Source organism: Anopheles arabiensis, chromosome 2 (genome assembly GCF_016920715.1).
Source record: "Anopheles arabiensis isolate DONGOLA chromosome 2, AaraD3, whole genome shotgun sequence".
NCBI classification, from domain to species: domain Eukaryota; kingdom Metazoa; phylum Arthropoda; class Insecta; order Diptera; family Culicidae; genus Anopheles; species Anopheles arabiensis.
The window spans coordinates 32,721,130-32,746,820 of record NC_053517.1 but is presented as its reverse complement, the minus strand read 5'-3'; the positions used below and the strand labels follow the sequence as shown (position 1 = coordinate 32,746,820).

The 25,691-nt window shown below is 48.4% G+C and overlaps 1 protein-coding gene across 1 annotated transcript in view; it reads left to right on the top strand.

Annotated features, from left to right (window-relative positions):
* Positions 1–25,205, top strand: part of LOC120896776 — a 41,888-nt gene extending 16,683 nt beyond the window's left edge. Inside the window, exon 3 of the mRNA XM_040301200.1 lies at positions 18,706–25,205. Coding sequence (XP_040157134.1) covers positions 18,723–23,345 — 4,623 coding nt within the window. The 5' untranslated portion in view covers positions 18,706–18,722 and the 3' untranslated portion in view covers positions 23,346–25,205. The remainder of the gene's footprint in view (positions 1–18,705) is intronic.
* Positions 25,206–25,691: the final 486 nt, after the last annotated feature.

Below are 25,691 nucleotides of genomic sequence, written 5' to 3'. Positions count from 1 at the left end.
CCAGGCTTTTCGAGGAGGATGCTGCTGCCTCTCGCTCTCTCTCTCTCTCTCTCTCTTTCGAATCGCTCGCGCTTGCTCTATTTTCTACTTTATTTAATTCCTTCTATCTTGGCGTACATATCTCGTCCCTGTAGCTCAGTCATTTTTCTTCATCCTTCTCCTCTCCGCATACGTTTATTCATTTTCAACATAAAGTCACTTTCATTACCTCCAACAACGTCCAACGGGGCTGCTCGTCCTGGTCCACTTTCAAAACATATACAAACCAAGCTTCTGCTAACTTTTCCCTATTGAAAACCTGTCAAGATTTGATTTTCCTTTTTCTTCGCCCTGTTTCCGGGAAACGTTGGATAAATGGTAAGGGGAAACAGTGAAGAAAAGGGGAAAAAATTACACCCTCCCTCCCTTCCGACCTCATTGCCCTTTCGCATGCAGTCTTTCTTTCTGGTTGTTTGTCGAGCAAAGTGTACACGACGGCGCCTTCTTGCCTTGTGTGTGTGTGTGTGTGTTTGTATTTTGGCCCACGCACTTTTATGTTCACACGTCATCTTCACTTAATGCTTCCCTTTTACTGCTTAACTTTTCATATTTTGTGTTACATTGTTGCTTGGGTTTGCATCTAATTTCATACTCTTCGCATTGCTTTCTAGATTTTTTCTATGAAGTATGCGGATGTGTTGTCTTCGAAAAAAAAGTTGTCTATTTAGCTTTTTACCAGTTTCATGTAAAGTAATATTAACTTTCGATTTCTTTCGATAACACTATGAACACTTTACTTGATTTTCTAAACCACATCAAGTATCTCAATTCAATGAAAATATTAGAGTTATCCTGCAAGTGAAAATGTAACATTATTTTGTTTTGGTTTTATTTTACTAAAAAAGCAAACTGAAATATGAAGTTGAATGCATCATACGTTGTGCACTTGATTTTGAAATTTAATTCATAACCATGATCTCGAAGCGAATAAACGGATGCACATGAACAGGATTATGAGGTGACCTTTTTGTACAATATTAATTATGATATTTAGTCTTTCATCTGATAGGTAATTCATATTATATTCTGGTTATCAAAAATTGACAAAAAATAACTACAATTTAACATTCAATCCCACAACAAATTTCCACTTTCGAAGTGCTCATCATACATAGGAAATCATAGTCACATAATGTACACATAAACTGAATTTAGGAAATGTTGTTAGGCTTCTAATCATGCATTAATTTTACAACTCCACGCACTCCCTCAAGCTTCCAACACGCTTCATCGTTCGCGCCTTTCTATAGCACCAATGGTCCAGCGATTTAAAATATGTGTAAAACGAACTACGGCAGCAGGGCGATGTCGTCGTCCTCTCTCCCTTGTGGCCCCTTACGGTCCGGGGCTTTCTGGGTTGTAATAATTTTATGTCACCAGCAAGCCTAGGCGGGTTGGGCTTGGCAGTGGAATAATTTTACGATTGATCTCTTTGCATAGAAATGGCTTCATCAGATTCTGGGCCGACGTATCTTTGCCGTAGTGAAATTTTCCTGGCCTCACTTCTCCGTCTCCACTCCAGCGAATGTGCTGAAGTGTGGCAGGGTGGTGTTGGCCCTACGAAATCGGCAACCGGCGCCCTGCGTTTATCAACGCGACGCTAGAACACTTCCGCTGGGTCGTTTTGATCGTTTGTGAACTCATTACATTCAGCCCACTACGGACGAGAGAGAGAGAGAGAGAGAAAGAAAGAGAGAACCAAATGGCCCAAAAGGCTGTAGTCGTGCTTACCACTTCATCATCAACACCGCCTCCGTACGAAGACAAACGCGTTGTTTGCGTGACTGAAGGTCTTGGTGCGTTTGGTGGCGGGTTTGTGTGTGTGTGTGTGTGTTCGCTTCCAAGTCCCCGTGCCCGTTCTAGGCTCGCTGCGATGTTTTTCGCCGCTTTGCACACGGGACATGTGCTGTCTATTCTGGCGGTGTGGCACCAAAGCTAGGCACCGATATGGGGCCTTTCGGTTGCATAGGCGAAGTAAAAATTAAGTTTATGTGTGTTTAATTTTTCATACGACCTGGTTAAACACTCCTCAACTTTATGGTCTGGCCATCCGTTTTTCGCCCTTTCATCGCGGTTGAGGGTAATTATAAAGAAAGGTACTTGGAGGATAAGTTTCCTTATTTATATTTACATTTTTACCTTCTGGCACCCAGGATTTGTGAAGTACTTCATTAACGACTAAATAAATATATGTATGATACAGGGAAACTTATGATGCAGGTGTATAAGTTTTATACTTAAATCCTTAATGTCTAATTATATTAAAGTCCATTCAATGCAGACTTTCACCAATTCACTAAGAAATTCAAGAACACTCGCCCACTCCTGTCCAGTGGCCTGGTAAATGGAAAGTAAAAATTAATCCAACTTTTCCCTTTTTGTTCTCTGCCGACCAAGTAGCGGCGCCGGCTCGGATACTCTTATCTTAAGGTCCTCTCTCCCATCCCCAATCCCAAACGCATCCCGCTGGGTGTTAGTTCCCTCTTCAAGTCCAAGGCTCGGCGCGAAAGTGGACACACGTTACTATCCTGCGCTTCGTAAAGAAGAAGGTTTCGAAGAAGGCAAAATCCACAATAAACGTGGTTCGTTCCCTTTCCCGAAGAAAAGACACAACCGAACCAGGTGCGAAGCAGCGAAATGGGTGGTTGTGTTGCTGCTGCTGCTGCTGCTGCTGGTCTGGTGTACATTAAATTAATATTTATGTAATTTCTTATTAGGCTCTTATGTGTTTAGCTTAATGTGCGCTGTACACATTTAGGAAAACATAAAAATGAATGTGCGCTGTCTAATGCAAATCAGTTGCGTGTGTGTGTGGGTGGGTTCGTGGTGATTGTCCAATGGTGTATGTGTGTGTGTGTGTGTCTTCTCGGTTGGTTTCTTCGGAAAGTTTTTACATTTTCCTTTCCATTCTAGCGAAAAACGCTACTGTTCCCCCGAGCACGAGCACTATGGAGCAAGAACGTGACGATGGCCCATAGAGTGTTTGAAACAGGGACAGCGGGAATCAAATTAACTCACCCCCGGGAAATAGGGATAATTGAGCAATGAAAGTTTAGATTTATAATTAACGCAGCGAGTGATATTTAAGGCCGGTTGAAACTTTTCGGGGTTTTGTATCATTCGAGCTACATAGTCTAGCGGGTTGTTTTGTTCACTTTGAATCACGTTTAGGCAAGCAAGATGTTTAATTATTAGAATGGTTTGCTAGTGGTTCAACGACGAATCAGTTACATTATCGATTCCTTTTTTTTATTTACTGCATCGTAGATCCTTGACCGAAACTCAGCGTAAGCGCTCTAGTAGCTCTCGTAGGACCGGAAGGCTTCACAAGAAATCGCACTTAAACACGATTTGTTTCGTAAGGGATAAGGGTACCGATATTTATTGATTTGGTGGATAAAATGCGATGCTGTTGGGGTTGTTTTTACAACAAAAGCACAAAAATGGAAGTAGAAGTTTGTAAAAAAAATAATATTTGTTTACTAAACAGCTTAATAGTGTAATATAGTAATATTAAATAGTGAAGCGTGTAATAGTAATTTAAACAACCACTGCACGTGTTTATTGCCCGTCACCCACGTACTGGAATGATGAAAGATACAGCGCCTCCATTTCACCATCTCTATACTGTTTCCATTTGTTAACTAAAAAAAGGACATACATTTATGAGAAAGACTTGTGCAAGTAAGCATCAGCAACAGGAAAGGGAAGCTCCCAATGTTCGTACAGGCTACAAAATAATGGATCAGGATAAGCAAGGACCATATCGTACCGAGATCATCGGGGCCAAATTTTTACGCATGACAATGATGAGCCCCCGGGACGATAGTGACAGTTTCATACATAAATTATTCTAACCTTCTCCGGCCCGACCAAGCTGTCCCCATGCGAACTATCTGCGTGTATGCTTCTTTCGAGGCCGGGAATAATGGGCAGCACAGATTACAGATTTATTTTCGCTGCCTCGGTTCGATGAGGACACTCGCACATTCGTCTTCGCGGCTTTCGGTGTAATTCTGCCGGCTGCTGGACCAATCTGTTTCATTTATCTTCCCTTTTGAACAATAATTCATCATACAGCACTGTTTTTGGTCCAGCGGTTTTTTCTTTCTTTCTCCAAGTGGTCTCTGTTTCGCAAAGCTGACTACTATGAGAGATAAGTGAACTGGGTAAGATAGATTCGTATAGCAAGTACACTGCTCTTAGGATTCGCAGCGTTTGGAGTTTGTCAAGTCAAATGATAAGAACGTATGCGTGAGGCATGTAAATGTTTTAATTTATACGCGGTTGTTGTAGCAATCTATCATCTTCCAGATACCGTAAAAGCTGGATATTTGTCTTTATTCTTCAAATATAAGTATGTTATGCAACAAGTATGTTGTAAGTAATAAATTTCGATATTAAAATTAGCAGTAAATAGCATCGAAAATGAAATATTCAAAAAACCATCTCGTTGGGGACCCATCTGTAGCGCACGTTTGACACACTTTCGTAAATGGCACGCAACAATCGCTTTCGCCATCGTACCGATGGTAGTAAAAAAACGAATCCCTCCCTCCCAAAAAGGGACAGCGTGGTTTTCCGGGGCGCGTGCCGTACATAAGAGGCACCGCCGCTTCAAATACATAAACTGCAAAGCGGGGAGAAATTATTTTAAAATGCTCTCAAATGATGCAACCTGTTGCGAATATCCTCTTCCTTCCCTTGCTTTTCCTGCCGGCTGCGTCTGTAGAAGGACTCATGTAAAACAAACGAGATTTAGGGCATGGTTGAGCAGAACCAACATAGAGAAAGAGAGAGACAGAGCGAAAGAGAGAGCAGGATCGAATGATCGGTACACGGCGAATGCTGGGCCGGAGTCGGAGCAGAAAGTCACGATGGCAGTTTGATGGTCTTTAGGCGAGCGGGGGGAGTGGGAGGAATGAAAATTCGCCAGCCATTCATTCGGCCAAAAACCCACCCACCCAACACCACCATAAAGGACACAGGAAGTGGCGGGGCAGGAGCACGGCGCGCGCGTTTGTTGACTTTAGACCTGCCGGGCCGGGTTTTATTTCACTTTTTTAAGTTTTGCGCAGCTGGCGGTGTGTGTCTGGCGGAGAGAAAGACCGGAGGGCACCGTATTGAGGAGTTTATTATATTTTGCAGCGGGATGGCTGGCTGGCAGTGGGTGGCTGGGTGGGTTGAGGTTTTGAGATGGGTTTATTGTTGTGTTTGATGTTGTCGTCGGCATTCGGGGCTGGCTGCTGTGTCGTCCCGTTCGACGATGAAATTGTAAAATCGGGCGCAGGGGGTTTGAAGTTTCAAGGACAAGGTCGGCAGACTTCGCCCACAAAAAAGGGGTTTCGGTGCCATCGACCGGGCGTGTCTGATTGTGTATCGAACATGGAGATGCTGTGGCATGTGCGCCGTTTGACCTAATTTAGAGCGGCGATGCTGTCGTCCGGTGGGGTTTCGGTTAGATGAAGGGTTCGTTAGTGCATTTTAAGGATGCTGTGATGCTGGGTTTGAGATGATTTACTTGTTTAAGGTATGCTGGATTGGAAATGTGTATCCTTTTCAATTTGAATGCTTTCTAAAATAGTGTATGAGCTAAAACGAACAGCTCAAACCAAGATCTACTGTTATTCTTACAGTGAAACAAGGTCCTTTTTTGTAATAGGTGTTTGGAATGAACAATTTAATGTAAACTTTGAAACACATTTGTTGTGCTTTTTCCTTGTAATTTCTGTACAAATGGCTTCCCGTGCGAGAAAAGCAATAAAAATGCGCAATAAATTATAAGCTGCACACATACCGTAGTACCGCCACTGTAAAGTGGGACAGAAAATCTAATTCTCTGTTGGTAAGGATTTTCCCTTTCCCTGACAAAGACACACACACACACACCGGTACCGCTGCACATCGCTGAAGGTTAGTGGTTGCTTAAGTGTACGCCTGCGTGTCCTCGCTGCCCTATGTGCAAACCGACCAAAGCTGAAACAGTTTTCCCCCGTTTCCTTGCGCGCACTTTCGGCAGTATGGGTGGAAAAATTAAAAACTCACACACCAACACAACCACGCGTCACCCGCTGCTCTCGGGGTGAGTTTTCACTTTCTTCGATGCGTTCGGCCGAAGCAGGTTCGTCCTTTTGCTCGCTCGTCTGTCGCGTCTCGTATGCCGGCGCTGAGAACGCTGAGCGACTTTCACTTTTCAGCAGTCGGAAAAGCTGAGCGTATAGAAAGTGAAAGCCCGTCAAAGGTAGGAGCTCTCCTCCGGCCAAACCAAACAAAAACAAACCGGCCGGGCGGTGGTGTTTTGGTTTTTGGGACCGTGAGTTACCGTGCGGTGGAAAATGAGATACCACCATGCCGCTTCTATTGAGAGATGTGTGTGTGTGTGTGTGTGTGTGTGTGTGTGTGTGTGTGTGTGTGTTTGTGTGGGAGAGAGAATGAAAGACTCTGTGCATTGGGCAAAAGGGGAAAATCTTTGTTGCTTTTTTCCCTGTCCATGCTAAGGTGGCATTATTCGATGGAGAAATTTAAATGCGTGCACGACAGGGTAGCATACTTTGAGAAAATTGGACAAACGACAAGTCTAATGGAGTGATTGTAACGTTTAAAAAATGTTCGAATTTGATTCGAATTATCTAATTATTAAAAATGTACGGTAGCTTCAAAATAACAGGGCTTTAACATGATTCAATAGGATTTATTTTACAACAATGGAGCATTTTTGACGTTTTGAAAATAGAAAGTTCGGCATCACTACAACGTCACGCCTTACATTGCAACATTAATGGCGAAGTTGCCCATCTCGGTAGTGTACAAAGACATCAGTTTGACTGACAGCAAGACGTCAAAAGCACGGACGAGCACACGGACTGGACCGGATAAGTCGCGGGTGGCGCCGGTAGGATGTGAAGGTTGGCGGTGAGTGTTAACAAAAGCTAGCCCGGCAAAAAAGGACGATAAGCGTGCACTTGCTCTTCACCGCCTGAAGCATCCCACCAGCCAACTCCTCACACACGCAACGCATACATCACACACATATCGATGCCGATGTTAGGAGCAACATTTATGTACGCGCGCATACACGTGTGCGCCCTCGTTTCGGTCGTTATCGTCGCCCTCCCGCCTGGCCGGACTTTGGATGCGCAGCTGGAAGAGGGAAAAGGGCCAGATGGAGGAGAGACCGACGAGTGTGTGTGTGTGTGTGTGTGTGTGTGTGTGTGTGTGTAGAGTTGGTGATGCTGTGTGTGCCTTCGTTACGATTCGAACGAAGTGAGATATTTCGGCCCTACCTCTGTGACTTGTTCCACGACGTGTGTTTTCCTGACCACCACCACCCTCGCGGGGGTGGTAGAAGGATGTTGTGCGGGGGCGGCAACGATTTCCTGGAAAATGTTGTTGCCCACTGTCTTCATTTCTGTACGGGGTTTGCTTTCTCATTTGCTGTTTCGCTTCTTTCATATTTTCCAGTGAAAGTGTGTGTAACGTGAGCGAGGACGAGAAAGGGTCGGGAAGGAAAATTAGAAGAAACTCGAATGTGTGCGAGGAAGGAATGATACGAAGGAAAAAGGAGCTTGGAGGGGAAAGGGAATGGAAGTGTGTACAATTCAAGTCACTTATTAAAGTTTCTCCCCGCGTTTTTCTCCCCCGGCCACGGTTCACCTCCTATCACCGTTAGATGTTGCTTCCTTCCTGTGGTGCACACGTGTGAGATAGCACATAACAGAAGTACACGAGCAAACACACACACACACACATAGGCAAGAGAGATAGAGAGAGAGATGGAGGCTTTTACATTGTTCACTGGTCAACTGTGTGCGGAAAAAGGAAACGGATAAAAGAGAAGAAAAACTCTGCGCTGCTCCAATTTTTTTTCCCCGTTTCGAGTTTGGCTTTTTCCGTACTTTCGTTCGACTATTTGTCGATCCGATACCGAAAGGATGTGTATTGCTTTAGTGAGCGCACTTGCGTTGCAGAAAGAGACAGCAGGATAGAGGGAGCGAGCGAGTGATGGTGCCGAGAGCGGTGAAAATGACTTCGACCGATGGATTGGACGGCACCGATCAATTGAACCGGGAATGAGCAAGCCATAAAAGCGGGGGGGACAAAGCCCGGCCAGAAAGGCAGGAAGACGAAGGCGAGAGACCCCGCCATGGAAGGATACGGTGGGACGGCTGAGAGCTGCAGGTTGCGGTGCGGGCTATATGTATGCCACGATTGTGTATCTATGCCAACTGCAAACATTGGCCTGTCTGGCGGGCCGGGACGCACTATTTGTTTATTTGCCGGGCTGTGGAGCGCGCATAATGAATTATTTGAAAAAGGCTGAGCGAAAAACAGACAATCGGGGAGGGGAGGCGGAAGAAGGCACACGAGTAGAGGCTCTCGGTGCTGGACATTCCAAGTGTTGTTTCATTTCGGGAGGTTGTTGTGTTTTTTTTTTCGCTGTCGTTGTGGTACTGGCTGGCTGGCTGGCTGGCTGGTGCTCGTGAACAGTTGCTGCGTAGGTGAAAAATTAGTCCACGTATTTGAACTGGGTGTCGGAGCAGGGATGTGGGTGGGGTGGGTGAGTAGAGGTAAGATAAATAGCGTTGCTTAAATTATACATCCTGGCACAAAAATGAGTCATTGAGCGACACGAAACAGAAGTGGTTTACGAGTGTCCTTTTTTTTGTTCATGCCACAAATTCTCTCGAGAGTCGCGTAACGATTTGGAGTATTTGGAAACTTGTTACCAATCATTCTGATTCAAAATCACAAACATTGTATGGCATGAACATTATCCTTTGGTCCTACATGACACAATTCTTACAGGGGTTTGCAAGGTATCTCAATGCCATAAGCAGATACCGTTGAAATTTAAAAATAGACTTTATTAAGATGGGATTCTAAGGGTTGAAAATGAATGATGTTCATGATGTTGAATTGACTAGCAATCCGGTAATGGCACACAGTCAATTTATCGTGTGATATCAGTATTCATTATTTGTTTAACATTTAGTTTCCAAATTTAAGCTTTCCAACTATTGCTCAATAAAATATTTGTTTCCTAACTTCTGCGTGTGTTATTCTTATTTCAGAAATCCTAAGAAGTCTTATTAAATGTTCTGATGCTCCATGGTCATACTTTCTAATTCCTTTATGATCTTAGCTTGCAACTCAATTTTGGCCGCAAAATTACTGGAGTGATGCACTATAAACAGCATACATAGTTTCTTGACACTCTTAGTCATCCCGAGTTGATTATTCATTTGAAATATGGCGTCAGAAATCTTTGCTTAAAATAGAGCTTGTTTTTGCAACCAGCACTATCAACTAGTGATGGGTTTCATGAATCTTTCGTTGAGATTCATTCATATGAATCTTCAGTGACGAGTGATTCGAATCCCGAGTCGAATCTTCAAAGATTCATGAATCTCTAAAGATTCACGAATCTTCAAAGATTAACGAATCTTCAAAGATGCCCGTTGTCGGTTCAACTGCGTGGTACTTTCCAAGAAGTCTCAAAAGCCTGTATAGGCTGGCATGACCACGTAGGTTGTTACGCCAAAAAGAAGAATAATAAAAAGCTCAAGCTTTATGAATTTTAGAGATTTATAAATCCTTAGAGTTTCATGAACCCCTAGAGATTTGTTAATCTTTCTAGATATAAGAAACTTTTGAGATTCATGAATCTTTCGAGATTCATGATTTTTTTCGAGATTCATAAATGTTTCGAGATTCACGAATCTTTCGAGATTCACGAATCTTTGAAGATTCATGAAACTTTGAGATTCATGAATCTTTCCAATCGGGATTCAGATTCATTGAATCATTCCAAAGATTCATTAAGATTCATGAATCTGAATCTGAATTACCCAACACTACTATCAACCCACTTTTACTCGTGGACAATCTACTTGGACGACTTATAAACCTGTCCGTCATGGGTTCAATCCCCAAATGGACCATGCCTCTATTCTGTTATAAGTAATCAATGAGGGCCACACTGAAAGCCTAGCCCACTAATGGTACAGATAGGCATTGATGATCGACAACGGTTGTTGTGTCAAAGAAGAAAAAGTCTACTTTGAACAACCCTAAGACTTGGATAACCTAAGCTGACGCCACTGGATAACAATGACTCTCTTATACAAGCACCTTTTTATCACTTGGAGTCGGATACTTGAATCTGTCTGTCGATAACTTGGGCTCGTTACGATTGAATTTCCTTTTCAACTTCTGCACCAAGACTTTCAAACCGGTCAATTAAGAGAAGATGGCCTGAACTAGGCTTCAATTTGACGCTCTCACCTTTCTTTGGATACGGTAGGATAATGGAGGAATTGATAGATTTACCAAATCCATCAACAGGAAGCGTTTCTTTTCACTTCGGATTTAGCAAAATAACCAATAAATGTTATCGATTTTTTATGCAATCAATTATGAAGGATACTGCAATAAATAGGATCATTGCAAGAAAAATAATTAATATTGTCTTCTTTTCCTTTTTTAAATGCTAGCACAAGCTAAACCGACTCTCCTGCAATTGATGCCGTACAAATACACGCGTTAAAACAATTGCAGCGGTCAAAACGGTACGACTTGCTTGCCTGCACACTTTTGCGTCCTTTTAAGGGCGACTTTGCCCTTCCACCATTCGGTGGCACATTTTTGTTTAGCCGCTCTAAATCAGCGCTGCTTTGTCTTTGCTCACAAACCAGCATGACGCTAATGAGACTCGGACAGCCATTGCGCCATTGCGCTCAAAAGCGCTCGTTCGAATAAAAACAATGCATATTCATTTGGAAGGCACGGCAGCTCACCGTGCCTGTCCCATGTGAAAAGTACCTTCGGTGGTGCTTAGGGGGCGATTTTCCCTCGATTACTTCCACTATGTTCCACCAACAACGTGTCCTGTCCCAGCCTGCCCTGTAGTTCAAACGTTCCCATTCGATTACTAGTGCTCTCTCTCTCTCCCTCTCTCTCTTTCTCTCCCTTTGAGTAAGGTGGACAACCAAAATTGCCCGAATTACCCGAGGAGAAGGTGTCGAAAGCGCCCTGGCAAGCGGTGGTACATAATTTTTGAGGATAACACACACACCCAGCAGCTGGCGCATATTCGGTGCGGTGGGCGCCGGTGGCACATGGTCTCTCTCTCTCTCTGTGCGAGGTTATGAAAGTAAAGCACTTCGTAACAGTGAGCGCGAACGGCCGTAATAAAATTAGCCGAAATTGGTGACCACACCACGCTGATGGCGGCCAGCACCTTAGCACCTGGATGTTGATTTTTAGTGACCGAGCGTCCCACCGTGTGTCGTGTTGGTGGACGATTTTTGAACCGAGGTGAGAACGGAAGACGCCCGTGTCGTAAAATTAACCATCTCCCTCCGGTCCCGCCACTGTCATCGGATTGGCCCTCTCTCCTGGTGGACATTGGCAGATTATCAGCCAAAGCTGGGCCAGTCAAATGAGGTGAGCTTGGAGGTGGGAAGATATAAACAAAAAAGTTCACCGAAGAAAAACGGAAAAGGCAACACAACTGGCTCTTGTAACACAATAAAGGCAGAAATGTAAATGGATGATGGGTTACGTAAAACAGAGGGAAGATAGTAAGTTGACCGTCCGAGAGGTGCTACCGAGAGGTGATTAGTGGAGGGTTTTGTTTTCAAAAAGGATTTCCCCCCCAACAAACGCTCCACGTAAACGTAAACGGGTAACAATTGCTGTACTTACGAGTGGAATCGAAAGTTTCACAGAAGAATAGTAAAACTATCGTGTACCATACACTACTAAGCGATTGAAAACGGAAGGAAAACTGGCGGTTAGTGGGCTGCGGTGTGGGGTAGCATGTTTAGCTTCATTTTCTTCTCCTCTTTCTTTTTTTTTTTAATAGCAAAATAAGGCGATCTGAATGCGGTAAAAAATTTACTGTCAAAAGTCAGCTAACCGGGAAAGTACGGGCGCCCGAGTCTGATGGAGAAACATTGGAATACATGACCATCGTTGCTGCTGGTGCTGCTGGTGCTGTTGTTTTATATGGAGCTATTTTTATTTAAATTTGATAGTTTCCTTCCATAACTATCAATTTATTCAAACGACCCACCTCCCCCTTTGGGGATACCCTTTTTCCTCTCGAGTTCAAAAAGCTCCCCGGCTGCTTTGAAGCGAACCAAACGCGAGCGAGCAAAAGAAAAGAAAACAAAACAAAAAATCGTAACCATAATGAATGCATTAAAATATAACTTTATTATTATAGCGTCGTCCTACCAGCAGCGCCCGTTGGTGTTTGGCTGCAAAGACGCGCTCGAAAGCCTTCACCAATGTGGGGGGGGATCTGTTCCACTACGTCTTGGAATCCTTGGCACACACACACCGCTGTTTCCTAGCAAAAGCAGTAAGAGACGGGGCATTTGTCAATTGTTTGGTTTATGTCCGAATGGCGGCCGCATACCGGGTGGGGCCTTTAGTTTCATGCCCCCTTCCGCCGGCAGCTTTCAATAGAATTGATTTTTATTTTACAGGGTTTCGGGGTGGTTTTTGATAGACGTACAGTTTTCTATAGCGTTTTTTTCTCCCCCCGCACATTGCGCTCTCATTGAATAGGTAAATACGGAGCCGGGCAACTCTTCCCGCCGGCCACCGGCGTGGAAGGATTTTCATGGTCTGATCTACTTTCTTCGGGGCTTTTGTTTTATTTCGCCTCCTTTCCGAACCTCCCGCAATGTGTGTACCCAACTCCGCATTGAAGGGTAATAAATATTTATATTTCACTGTACCTCCTGTACATACGGCGTAAAGCGTCTGTGGGGTAACACACAGACACACGCGTACACCGGTGGAGGATTTTTATTTTCTCGTTCATCCCCCGCGTGTTTTTTTATTTTTTTTATTTTGGTGGGTGGTATACTCTGAACGGTTTCTGTGAATGTCCTTCAAACCGTGCCGTAATATCCGTCGTCTCCAGGAACCGAACCGTCTGTGGGGCACATGGCACCGCACGACACAACGACGACAACGACTCCCGCGGGGGTGGATTATCCTTAGTTGAAATCCAATAAATTTCAGCACATGCGATCGTCGTGCACAGCAACGGCACCTTTGCATACGCAGACGGCGGCTCAGCGCAATGACAGCAGCAATGAGGTTCGTCGCCTTGCGCCTTGTCCGCGCCCTGTACCACCGGGGACGGCTGTTTTTTGAATTCTTAATAATTCCTCACCGCACAAATGATGGACGGCTTTAGCGTTGCCAGTCGCCAGGCGCATGTGTGTGTGCATGCGTTCAAGGTGCGCCTAAATCAGAGTAAGACAATTTTGAAGAAAAGTCCTTGTAGGGTTTCCAGAAGGCCAGTTTACGGTTTCCAATCCGCAAAAAACAAAAAACAAATGGCCCACCGGACAAGTCAAATTTCCTGTGAGCGTTTCCGAAGGAGGATTAGTATCTTGGGACCCACCCCCACCCCCCCTTGGTAGTGGACACACACGTTCACAAATCACAACCGTGCCACAACGGCCGGGGCTGCGGGTTATTACACTGCGCGAAGGGTGTTAAACACCGCAATAAGACGGAAAATGAGCGTAGGCTTTGTGGCTCTGATGAACGTTACGAAATCCACTAATTGAAAAGCCGGTATTGATTTTTCTTCGGTCGGAGGATATGGAGGTGGCTTTATTTTTTTTGTTTTTTTGGTATTCCTCTCCCGGATGTGCTCGCTGCTCGTCAAATAGGTCAATTATGGTGGTGGAAGCGTTTTGAAGGAGTGTTTCCGTTAAGGCATTTAGAAAGACGCTGAACGCTTTTTAAAGCCAGGAGGTATCAGGGTAGCTAAAGCAACCAAAAAAAACGTATATTACAATTCGTTATGACCAACAATTACAGCACTTCGCACTCGCCGTTCGGCTCGTGTCCCGTACGAATACTGGCGGAGAGGGGGTGACCAAATAATTCATAGCACCCGGAGCTGCCGGGGAACGCCGAGGAAATTAACATAAATCGGGGACGAGTGAGTGAAGAGGTCCGAAAAATTGAATACAGTTTCCAATCAATCGGGACCGCGGTGCGCAATAGGGGTGCATTATTAGCTTTGCTGCTGTGTGCTGCGTGTAAAGCAAGCGAATGTGTGTGTGTGATCGGCATAAAGCATAATCCCCGAATCGGCACAGGGATGCTATTGGACGGGAAAAATTAAAACCATTGCTTCTTTGCTCGCGATCCCTTCAGAAACTGCTGTCGCCACTGACCGGTATGCATATGTGTGCAGCAGCAGGCCATTCATCCATCGGTTGTCCCGTGTTCGTCGTCTTTCGGTACGCTCTCATTATTCGATATGACACGCGTCCCTAATGGCTGTGTGTGTGTGTGTGCCGATCGGTTTGAGGCTGCTGCTGCTGTTGTGCCCGCCGGGGGTTGTGCTGCATTGTGATCCGCAAACCAGCAACCAGCAGCAGCGACCGGTAGCGGTGCAACGGTGCAGCGCAAATCCCGTCCCTTCCTTCCGTTTTAGGACCACCGTCCCACTGGCCCACATTCGGGTTCGGGGCCTAGGTTTTAATGGGATTTTTCGATTTTTTCACCCAAAAATCGCGTTTTTCTTTTTCACACAAGGGACGAGGGGGGAAGAAAAAATGGGCAAAAAGGGAGACAGAGACGACGAACCCCGACCGATTGTGCAGCGGGATGCGTTTCGTTACTGTGTTGCTGTTTTTTTCTTTGTTGTTGTTGTTGCTTTCTTTCTCTTCTTTTTTGCCCAAAAATTAGCGTCAACGGGCCAGCCAAGGGGATGCTGGCCAGCCGCGGGGAAAGGGGCAGGGAAAAGGTTGTGCGTTTGGTTGAGTGTTAGTATTTTTTGGATTTCAATTTGCTGCTTTTTCACCGAAATTCGTCAGTATCCGTCGGGATAGCGTGTGAGACAGAGGGCAGAGGTGCGAAAATGCGCCGTCACATTTAGAGATAGAGCGATACAGAGTGTCGAAGATATTCGTGCTTTTGCGTGTCGTGAGATTCGTATGGTACCGATTGGAAAACTACAGCAAAAGGAAAGATTTAACAGAAGAAACAGTTAAAATGTAAGTGTAAAAAAGGATGAATGATGAGGTGAATTGTGTGTTTGTTTTACGGGGCAGAAACGGTTAAGCAAAATTAACTGTTTTCTTGTATAGAAAAACTGGTATTAATGCGTGGAAATGTGTACTTATAAGTGGCTCTGTGTACTTGTAATCTTACTCTTAAGAGTGTGTGTTGTGCTTGAGATAGTCTCCAAACAGCTTTCAAGTTTTCAATCAAAACTTTACATTGAAAGGAGAAAAACAACTAAATTTGAATGGATGGAGATGGATTCCCCCACTGTGTGTGTTTGTAGAACGATTTGTGAAGGAAGCAGTTTGGCTTTATGCTTGCTTCCGTTTTATGAGTATAGTTTGATAGTTTTATCTGCAGCCTTTTTGCCTCTCGTTATTTTCATGTTTTCCCCAGCGGCTTGCCACTGCGAAGCAAACAAACTAGCAGAGGAAAACAACCGTTTTAAAAAAATAAATAAAATTCATACGCCGACAGCAAAAAAGGACTCCGCCGACTCCCCGTTTTGGATATCCAACGCAACACAACTTTTGTAGCTCGTAAATATGGAAGATGGAAACTCCCATTTCTCATTCGGCAATCGTGATAGAATCCAGACTTTGCACTCTTTTTTTGGTTGTCTTTATCTGTTCACTGAAAAATTCGTTCCTTGCACCCAACCCAATCTCTTCCCACTCTCCTGCTGCATGGTCTTGTTCGTCTTGTCTTGCAATGCGTCTGACAAATATGTAGATTGCAAACAAATAGCCTCCCGTTTTACTGTCCTTTTTTTAGATGGCTTTAGTCCTCCGTGTCTGGTGCGGGTCTTGGTCCCAGTTGGAAAAAATGAACCCAAACGTGGGAGTCAAACGGATGGGATGGGAAGGTGCCATAAGATGTGATGTGAACCGAGAAACAACGCCAGCCAGCCAGCTTTATGGTGGTGCACTGTTTTTAAATTGAGGAAATGTTTGTGAATGTTTTTTCTTCATTGCATTGTTTCAAAACCAGAGCACAAAACACGAACCCGCTTGTGCTTGCAGCAGAAGGGCATTTGTCGACGGCAAATACAAGGAGCAAGAAGAAAAATGGCCCCAGACAGCCACACGCGGAATGGAATATGCCTGTTTTATATTCCTTTTGTTGGGAAGTTTTATATCACTTTGTAAAACTGTTTTTCTTTAGATATCGGGAGGATCGTTTTTTCTTCTTTCTTGTTGTGCTTGGTGTCCGTCCCGTTTTGCGATTCGGTTGAGTTAACTTTTCGGTGATGCGTGCGTGGGGTTGGTAGTTTTTTCTTTGTCGATATTATTGAATATTCTATTGCTACTTTGCAGGCTGAGGAAAGGCGTTCGCGACAAACTGGCGCCAACCGTAGTGGTCCGACAAGGTTTTTGCGGTGATTCGGAAGCGCGGAAGAGATTAATTTATGCAAGAAACAATCACAACGTCACGAGGTTCAAATTGTAAACCAAAAGCCAGTGGTTTGAATGCAACAGGAGAGCAACAGTTTAAAGATTAATTTTGCATCTGGTAGTTGGGAAGGGCCGCAGCCTCAGCAAATCAAGCGACAAACCCCTTGTTTGCCAGCTACCTATCCCATGCACCTTGAGCGGAAAGCGGACACAACACCACCACCCGTCATCACATTGCTTTACACTGTGCACTGTTTGCTTTGTAAGCAGCTCCGAACAAATGGTTTGGGTACGGGGGTTTGGGATTTTAAATTCGCTATCCCTTATTTTCGGCTGTTTTCCTTTGTCACTGTCTTGCACTCTCCCTCCGAGCCGTTCGAGGCGGACCGTCCGAACCCGCGCCCGTCGGGAAAGGTTCATTCAAAAACCATTCAGTCACTTCATTGCTTGTTTCGGTACAATCGGCACAGCAGTCGGCGACCATTAAGGGTTCGTGTTGTGACTCAGCATGGCGATACCGCAAAACATCTCTCTCCTCTCTGCTGCTGCTGTAAAGTGGCGGAGTAAAGTTGTGTTTGATTTTTCACCCGTGTGTGTGTCGTAGATGTCGCAGATGTTCCTTGTTGAACGTTTATTATTCTTGTCGGTGTCCCAGAGGCCCTTGCGATATGCCGCCCTTCGAATGGTTGCAGCGGACGCAACAGAAGGCGTAAAGAGTTGAGCGACAGTTTCAACCTTTTTTATTAAAATGTAGAATTTTAGAATACATTCAAAACTGAGCTTCTAGCTTGTACACATTCATAAAGGAAGGCCACGGGTCATTATAACTCTGCCCTCCGGCCGGTATGTCCTTCTCTTGACGATTTAGCCATTAATCGTCATCCACCGCCTATCCACCCTCATGGGCTGCGCAATAGTGAAAACAAAATTTAACTAATGACGGTAATGACACACACCATTACCGGGGGCCACCTTTCGCCCCCGGACAGCTATGATGGAGTACTTTCAAGCTAGCTGTTAGTGAACATGTGTGTGCGTGTGTGTGCGTGTGTGTGCATATGGTAATGCTACATTTTAAATATGTACGATAACGAACCCTATCAGGCAGCGAGGGAGGGGTCTACCGAGAGAAAGAGAGAAAAGAAACTTTCGACAATTATATATTAATCGGTGGTGTGTCCACTGGCGGGGGTGGTGGCTGTGTTTTCTTCTTTTTTTTTTTGGAGGGAGGGTACGCATCCACGGCTTCCGAGTGCCCTTCGAGGACGATTCATAAAACACGAACGCGGGTGGGTCGATTTTTTTCCGAAATGGCTGTGGCTTTATGCTTTTCTAATTTCAACACTCGACATGTTTTCGTTATTTCACGGTGCTCCTTTTCCTTCTTCATACCCTGCTACACACACACGCTCCCTGTCAGGAGGGTGACTAATAGTTTGCCGGCGACGCCCTAACACCGCGTTGATGTTTCTTGCGGGGGGACACTGCCCAACCTGGCCTGCCTGCCATTACCGGGCCCCGGCCGGGCCAAAGCGCAACTTTCAAACCGAACGCACTTTTTAGCACCACACACAACACCTCACTCCTGATTACAGCAAACTTTATCTGGCCACGCGGGACAAACGGCAGAGTGCGGGCAAGCAGGCAGGTGTAAAAAAGGGCAAAAAAAAAAAACAAACCCCCAACGCCAGCCAGTTGGTCCTGGTGATGGTTGCGCTTCACTATCAGCTGGAAGCGCGCGCGCGTTAGAGCCGAAATAAAATCGAAAAATATGTTTATCTATCCCGCTCCGCGCCTGCCTTTTGCCTTTCCATCCGCGCCGCACAAGCGACGAACCCTTTTTTCGTTTCACCGTTTGTGTTGTTAGGTGGTAGGGACCATCGGGGTCGAAAGCAGGGGGTGAAAAACACATTTATTTTGGCACCTTCTGGGGCGTTATGGTTGCTGGAACAGACGGTGGCGGTTGGCTGATCGATCGATTCGTGAGGTGTGGTTGTAAAGCTCTTGTATAGATTGTGAAGCCGCTGCACACTACTCTGCACAGCTCCAAAACGGGAACAGATGTCGCCAAATGATGTGTGTTTCTGTTCCTGCCGCCACCCAATAGATAGTTAATGAACCTGTTTTTAATATTTAAACAAACATTTCAATTTCTGTTTTTAATGCAAACCTCTAAAATATCTCTAAATCGTTGCCTTCTTTCCATTCGTCCACCCCGTAACAGTGATCAACAAGCGCGCGATGGCTGCCTCAGTCTACGCCACGCCGCCGCCGGAACTGAGCGGCGAGGAAGCGGTGCTGAGCGATGCCTCGAACTCATCGCAAACCAACAGCTCCCACAGCTCCACGCTGAAAGCGTCCAAGCGTACGCTCTCGTCCTCGTTCCTGAACGCGGCCACTACGCAAAGCAGCACGCTGACCACCACCTCCCAGCTCAGCTCGGACTCGCTGCCCGATCTGTCCAAGAAGCGCCGCAAGCAGTCGATGCCGATCCGGTTCTCCTCCAACGGTGCGGCCATCGAGGTGCCACCGGCGGCCGACACGACGATAGTCGATGTGGACGAACGGTCCGCCGATGAAGCGCGGCCCGCTCCGGAAGAGGAGCAGCAGCATCGAGCAACGGGGGAAGCGAACGGGTCGCCGAATCCCGCCAGCCCCGCAATGGAAACCGGCGACGACGAGGAGGAAGCCGCCCTGCTCGAGGAGCAGCAGAACAACTTCCAGAAGATATTCCTCTCGAACCTGAGTCAATTACAGCAGAAGCACCTGCAGCTGCAGCAGCAACATCAGCAGCAGAACAGCGAAGGGTTTCTCGGGCTAGCCAGTGCCGGTGCAACGCTGCCGGAGAGCTTCCTCACCTCCAAGCTGAACAGTTTCATCGCGCTGAGCGGCGTGCGGGCAGCGGCGGATCGTGAATCGAGCTCGCTGGCGCGAAGTGAGGACGAGGAGCACGACGATGGCGCGGAAGAGCGGGCCCAATCGCTTGCCGAAGAAGAACCGAGAAGCCGCGAGCAGTCGCCTGTTAGAAAAAGCGCCTCTGCCAGTGAGGATGATGGCCAGCGGCGCCAGGACGGTGAGCGCGAAGGTGGTAATGGCCATCCATCATCACACGCGCAACCGAGGCACGATTCACCGACGGCCGACGATGGGGAGGGAAAACGGCAACCGGAACAGCACGCCACGGCAGCAAGCCCACCGAAGATCTCGCTCAAGAAGGAGCTGCTGATGGACCCGGAATGGGACGGGGAAATTCGGAGCAGTCTGCCGAAGGCGGACGACTGGATCTCGATAGCGGGGCTGTCCTTTCCGTTCCCACCGGAGGCGGCCGCCGCCCTGTCCGCCTCGGGCTATCTGCCGCAGCTGCCCCTGCTGGGCGTGCCGTCAGTTTCGGCGTTCGGGCCGGCCGGCGAGGGCAGCGGGGCCGGGCGCGGACCAGGCGTCCCACCGCTGCGCATCTTCAACCCGGAAGCTTACTGCGACCTGTGCAACAAGGAGTTCTGCAACAAGTACTTCCTGAAGACGCACAAGGCGAACAAGCACGGCATCTACGAGCCGGCCGCGAGCAACGGCAGCGCGGACGCGAGCAGCTCCGCCCTGTCCGCCATGAGCAACCCGTTCAATCCGATTCACCAGCTGTCGCAGGTGTTCCAGCTGCAGCAACACCCGGGCCCGATGGCGGGCGAACCGATGGAGAAGCAGCTGCCGGCGCTGGCGCTCGAGACGGAACGTATGGCGCCCCAGTCGATGCTGCAGGGGGGACATGTCCAATCCCTAGCAGCTGGTCAACAGCAGCAGCAACAGCAGCAGCAAAGTCAGCAAAGTGCGGGCAAACCGATGCCACCATTACCAGCCCGCTCGGCTCACTCGCCAAAGGTCGCCGGGGGAACGCCCAACCCAATACAGCCCACCGTGTTTTGTGACATTTGTTTCAAAAAGTTCAGCAGTCTCAGCGCCATGCGCAAACATCGCAGCAAGGCGCACGAGCTGTCGAGCAGCAGTAATCATCAGCTGCAACAGCAGCAACAGCAGCAGCAGCAGCAGCAACTTCATCAGCAACAACAGCTACAGCAGCAGCTTCAGCATCATCTGCAGCAACAATACCACCAGCAGCTGCAAAACCAACAGCAGCAGCAGCAGCAACAGGCCGCCAAACACGCCAGCTCCCGGCAGGACGCGCCGGACGCGGGCGGTGTCGACTCCACCGCGAGCATCACGCCCGGTGCGCTGCAGCTTCCCGATGGGTTCCGCGAGGACTACACGATCGAGCAGGAGGACGCCACGTTCACGCCGCAGCCCCGCAAGCTGTCGCCCCATTCGATGCAGGCCGCCAAGGAGGCGAACTTCTCCGCGGACAAGCTGCGCCGCCTCGGCGTCGTCAACCCGGAAGCGTTTTGCGAAATCTGCTGCAAGGAGTACTGCAACAAGTACTTCCTGCGCACGCACAAGCTGAAGCGCCACGGCATCCTGCCCACGCCGGACGAGCTGAAGGACGAGGCGCGCCAACCGTGGGCCCCGTTCCTGCAGACCAGCCCGCTCAACCTGATCATGGGCGGTACGGCGGCGGATGTGGTCGGTGCGCAGATGGCGCTGCAGGCCGCGTCCCCTTCCTCACTGCGGAAGCTGATGGCGGCTGGTGGCGGTGAGCTGACCGGGGCGGGCAATGGCAGCAGCAGCAGCGCCGGCTCGATCGCGATCGAAGGTGCCAAGGGGGTGGAGATTAAGCGCGAGCAGTCCCCGTCGGCGAAGCTGGACAATGGCGGCGGTGAGTCGGACGATCAGCAGCAGTCGCAGGACGGCGCACCGGGCAACGGGAGCGGTGCCGAGGGGGCCAAGGACGGCAGCGACGAGGATGCGGAAGCGATCAGCGTCGACCTGCAGAAGCTACAGTCCATGATCATGCAGCTGAACGATCTGAACAGCATGCAGCAGCAGCAGCAGCGGAAGGTGGGCTGCGGCGTGTGCGGCAAGGAGCTGGCCAATCAGTACCTGCTGCACGCCCACATGATCCAGGAGCACGGGGCGCTCGCGCTGGACAACAACAACGGCCCGAAGGGGTCGCGAGTGCCCACGCCGAACGCCGACGCGCTCGAGACGTGCAAGCAGTGCGACAAGGAGTTCGCGAACGTGTACATGCTGAAGCAGCACCTGGTGGAGGTGCACGGCGGCGGGCTGCCGGGTATGGCGAGTCCGAAGCGCGAGGGTTTCGTCACGCCGGAGCGTCCAACGACGGGACCGCTGGCGGGTGGTGCTGGAACCGGTGGTTCGGCCGGTGGCAACGTCCCGATGCCACCGGGCGCTCCCGCGTACGCCGACCGCAAGCCCAGCTTCTCGATGACGCCCACCAGCAGCTACTGCGAGATTTGCAACAAGGAGCTGTGCAACAAGTACTTCATGAAGACGCACATGCAGCGCATGCACGGCATCGAGATCGAGAACGGGGCCCAGATCGGGGGCGTCGTGTGCAACATCTGCAACAAGGAGCTGTGCAGCAAGTACTTCCTGCGCGTGCACAAGCACAACACGCACGGCATCGTGGAGGAGGGCGCACCGCTGCCGCAGCCGCGCCAGAACGGTGCGGCCGCGCTGGCCGGCGAGCTGGGCGCGGAGTCAACCGACGGCGGGTTCCCCGGCGGACCGGCCGACCTGAAGCCGGGCGAGGTCAGCGACCTGAGCAACCGGTACTACTCGCACTTTACCGAGGTGTGCCCGCTGTGCAGCCGGCGCTTCCGCAGTGCCAAGTGGCTGCGGGCGCATCTGCTCAGCGACCACGGCAAGGCGGGCGTGGAGAAGCTGAAGGAGCTGGAGCAGAAGCTCGGCGCCCAGAACGGGGGCGCGTTGATGGGGAATGGGCCGGGTAGCGCCGGCAGTGGCAATAGCCGCAGCAAATCGAACAGCCCGTCGCTGAAGGTACCGAACGGGGCGGCGGCGGCGGCAAACAGCGATGGCGGCAAGTATGGGCCAAAGTCGCCGTTCGGTGGACTGAGCCCGGCCGAGGCCGCCAAGTTCCTGCCGAAGGGGGCCGGCAGCATTCCGGCACTGTTCGGGCCGGACCAGCAACAGCCAGGCTCGCCGATGGGCGGCCTGAAGGGGTACCAGTGTTCGTACTGCTCGTTCGCGACGCCACTGCTGCCGTTGCTGTTCATCCACGAACGGTCGCACTCCAGCTTGAGCATCGTACAGCAGCAGCTTCTTCAGCAACAGCAGCAGCAGCAGCAGCAGCACCATCAACAGCAAGAGGAAGCGCAAGCGGTGGCGGCAGCGGCTGCGGCGGCGGCGGCTGCAGCGGCCGCTGCCCTCGGAGCGGCACCGTTCGCACCGCTGCTCAAGTCCGAATCGGCCGTCTCGCTGGCGAAGGACCAGCCGGCCAGCCAGCTCATGCCCGGCACCTCGTCCGAGACGCCCTCGTCGACGCCGGCCTCCACACCGATACCATCGCTGTCGCAGGAAGCGCTCAACCTACACCAGCAGCCGGCCCGACGCTCCCAAAGCCCCGAGCGGGCCGGATCGCCCCGCCCCGAGCCGGACGCACCGCCGAAGCCAGCGTCGCCCAAGCCCGCCTCCTCGCCGTCGGCGCGCGGTGAGCCGGCCGCGATGCTCTCCGAGGTGGCCAACCTGACCCAGCGCCCGGCCGTGTACGCGCTGCCCCAGCAGAGCGGCCCGCTCATGATGCAGTCGTTCCTGATCGAGGAGTCGGCAGCAGGTGCCGGCGGGGGCCCCCGGTCGCCCCGGGATGCCGCCGACAAGGCGGACGGGTCGTCGCCGCTCGCCCCGGATCACAGGTTCGTACCAGCCGTTGTTTTCCTACCCGTTAAAGAGCGTATCCTCTCGCCGATGACAATATCGTTCAATCTGAGCCCGGCCTAAACCGAGCCGGGAGTGGGAACCGGGTGTGAACGCTCGGACCGTTCCCTTCCTCTCTAGTCTCTAGTCATCCAAATTACCCGACCGGCTGAACCGAGTGCTGACCGGGCAAAATCAACCTTGTATCGCAAAGAAAATCCGCAAATACGTACGTAAAACTTATCCTTTCGAAGAAGAAAACAAAAATCCAAATCCACGACCTAGATCTATCGCAAGAAGAAGAAGAAGAAGAAAGTATAATAATATGTGAAGCTAGTGAATGTAAAACCCCTAACCTTTAAAGTAGAACTAATCGCCGGGAGCGAAAGCATAAGTTCTTGGTTTGCCGACAGCAAACCAAGCATACGGCTATGGCCTGTCTGTTTCGACGCTGTCAGACACTTGTAGAGAAATTCACACAAGACAGAAGGGCTTTAATCGTAATCGTTGCAACAAGTATCACCATCCAAAACGCGTTTGGATGCAAAATTAAGGCCATACACACGCAGCAAAACTAAGCAAAACTTCCTTCATATGTGTAGTGCGTGCAGGCATTGGTGGTAAAGCTGCCACCTTACATGCAGGATTGAAGCGCAAGACTGAACCAAAGAGAGAGTTACCTATAAAAAAACGCTAACAAACACAAACAAACCAGCAAGGTCATTATAAAGTCTCTGTGCCATGTCCCCGCTGTCACACTGTGTGGAAGGATGATTGTTTTAACCGAATCAGTAAACTGTCAAGCTTTTTATCAAATTGCTCCCACACAGCCCAAGCAAAGCGAAGTAGCGACCGAAAAAAAGCGATCGAAACAAAACAAAAACAATGAATGTTTGTCTCGACTAATCTTTCAAATGATATGGCAAATTAATCAAAATAACAACAAAATAGAGCGTGTAATGCATCTGCCCGTGGGTAAGAGGCGGATGAAAATAAGAGTGGGTCCACGGGTGCGCCTTTGTGCAGGAGATTCATTTAGCGGCGTGGCAGGAAGGAGGCAGAGAAGGCTAACTTCTTCGTGATGTTCTAACAAAGTTCCTATTATGAGTAAAACTGAAACAAACTGACAACTGAACTTGTTGTATCTCTTCGGGTATGATAGATTTTTTTAGAGAAAAAGTCTTACGCGTCGTTGAAAGAAGGATAGAGACGGCAGAACCTAAATTGTGCTTTGCGGCCATTTTCGCGTGATAGGAGATGCGCAAATAAATCCGCAAACATAAACCAGACGAACAAACAAACAAACTCGATAAGTGTGTAGCGCTAAAATATCATTTTTTGTGAACGCCATAGTAGGGATTGTTGATAATTTATGCAACCGATTGTACCATTGAGCGCAGAGAAGAAGTGTTTGTTTGAAATGGTTTAAAAGCGCTGCATCGTTTCTGATTGTTTGCATCTTTAGGTTATGTGTAGTGTAGTGAAACAAGAACGTAACAAACAAACAAAAACCCAGACAGAATGTATATTTATGCAAACACAGACAAACACAAATCAGGGATGATGATGTATAGGGGAAACATTCCAAAACATGAATTACCATTTACTCAGGGTATTCGATGGTACAACCGATGGCAGACCGGAAGAGAGTGCAACAAATATTAGGCTAAACGTAACTGCGAGCTACCGAGGGCAAGGGCGTGTGGCGGCACGCAACTATTCAGGGATGATAAAAGGTAGTGCACCTACCATTTAGAACGTAGACAAAGTACACGTCGCCGCAAAGCGCAGAAATACTTATCCAAACTCACACCAAACACCGAAAGTTACCAGAAGGCGCCGTAGATCCTGTAAGTACAAGAGATTCTATTTAAACGAAGATAACAAAAATAAACCCCGCAAAGCAAGGCAACACAAAGTACAGTGGGTAACAGGGCCGGGAGATTCGGGGCAAGCTCCCCGTTGGCCACAACAACACTTCCTCCTTCAGTACGTAATATGTCGTCGTAATATGTTGAGCGAACCAAACATTCAAATCATTGCTAGTCAAAACCGAAACCAAAGGGCGATTAGATCATTAAACAAAATCTACCATTTATAGCATATACTTATACATATACATATACATACATTATTATATATATATCCTAGCGTAATTACCTAAACACCCCTAAAACAAAGAAAACTTAAGCTGTTAGTGTTAGTATGCTGTCTCTTTTTCCTCAGCTGTTTTAACGCAATCCTTTTACCACCCAGCAACCCACAACAGAGTAGTTACCAAAGAGGCTCGTTAGACATTTGTTGCAACCAAACTCTCGGGGCAGCAGAGCTAGTTTAAGTTAGTGATCGCTTTTAAGTTTAAGCGATCTTCCCGTCTCGTGTTTGACATCATGGAGGAGTCGAGCAGCCCGTAGTACAGCCAGTACGCAG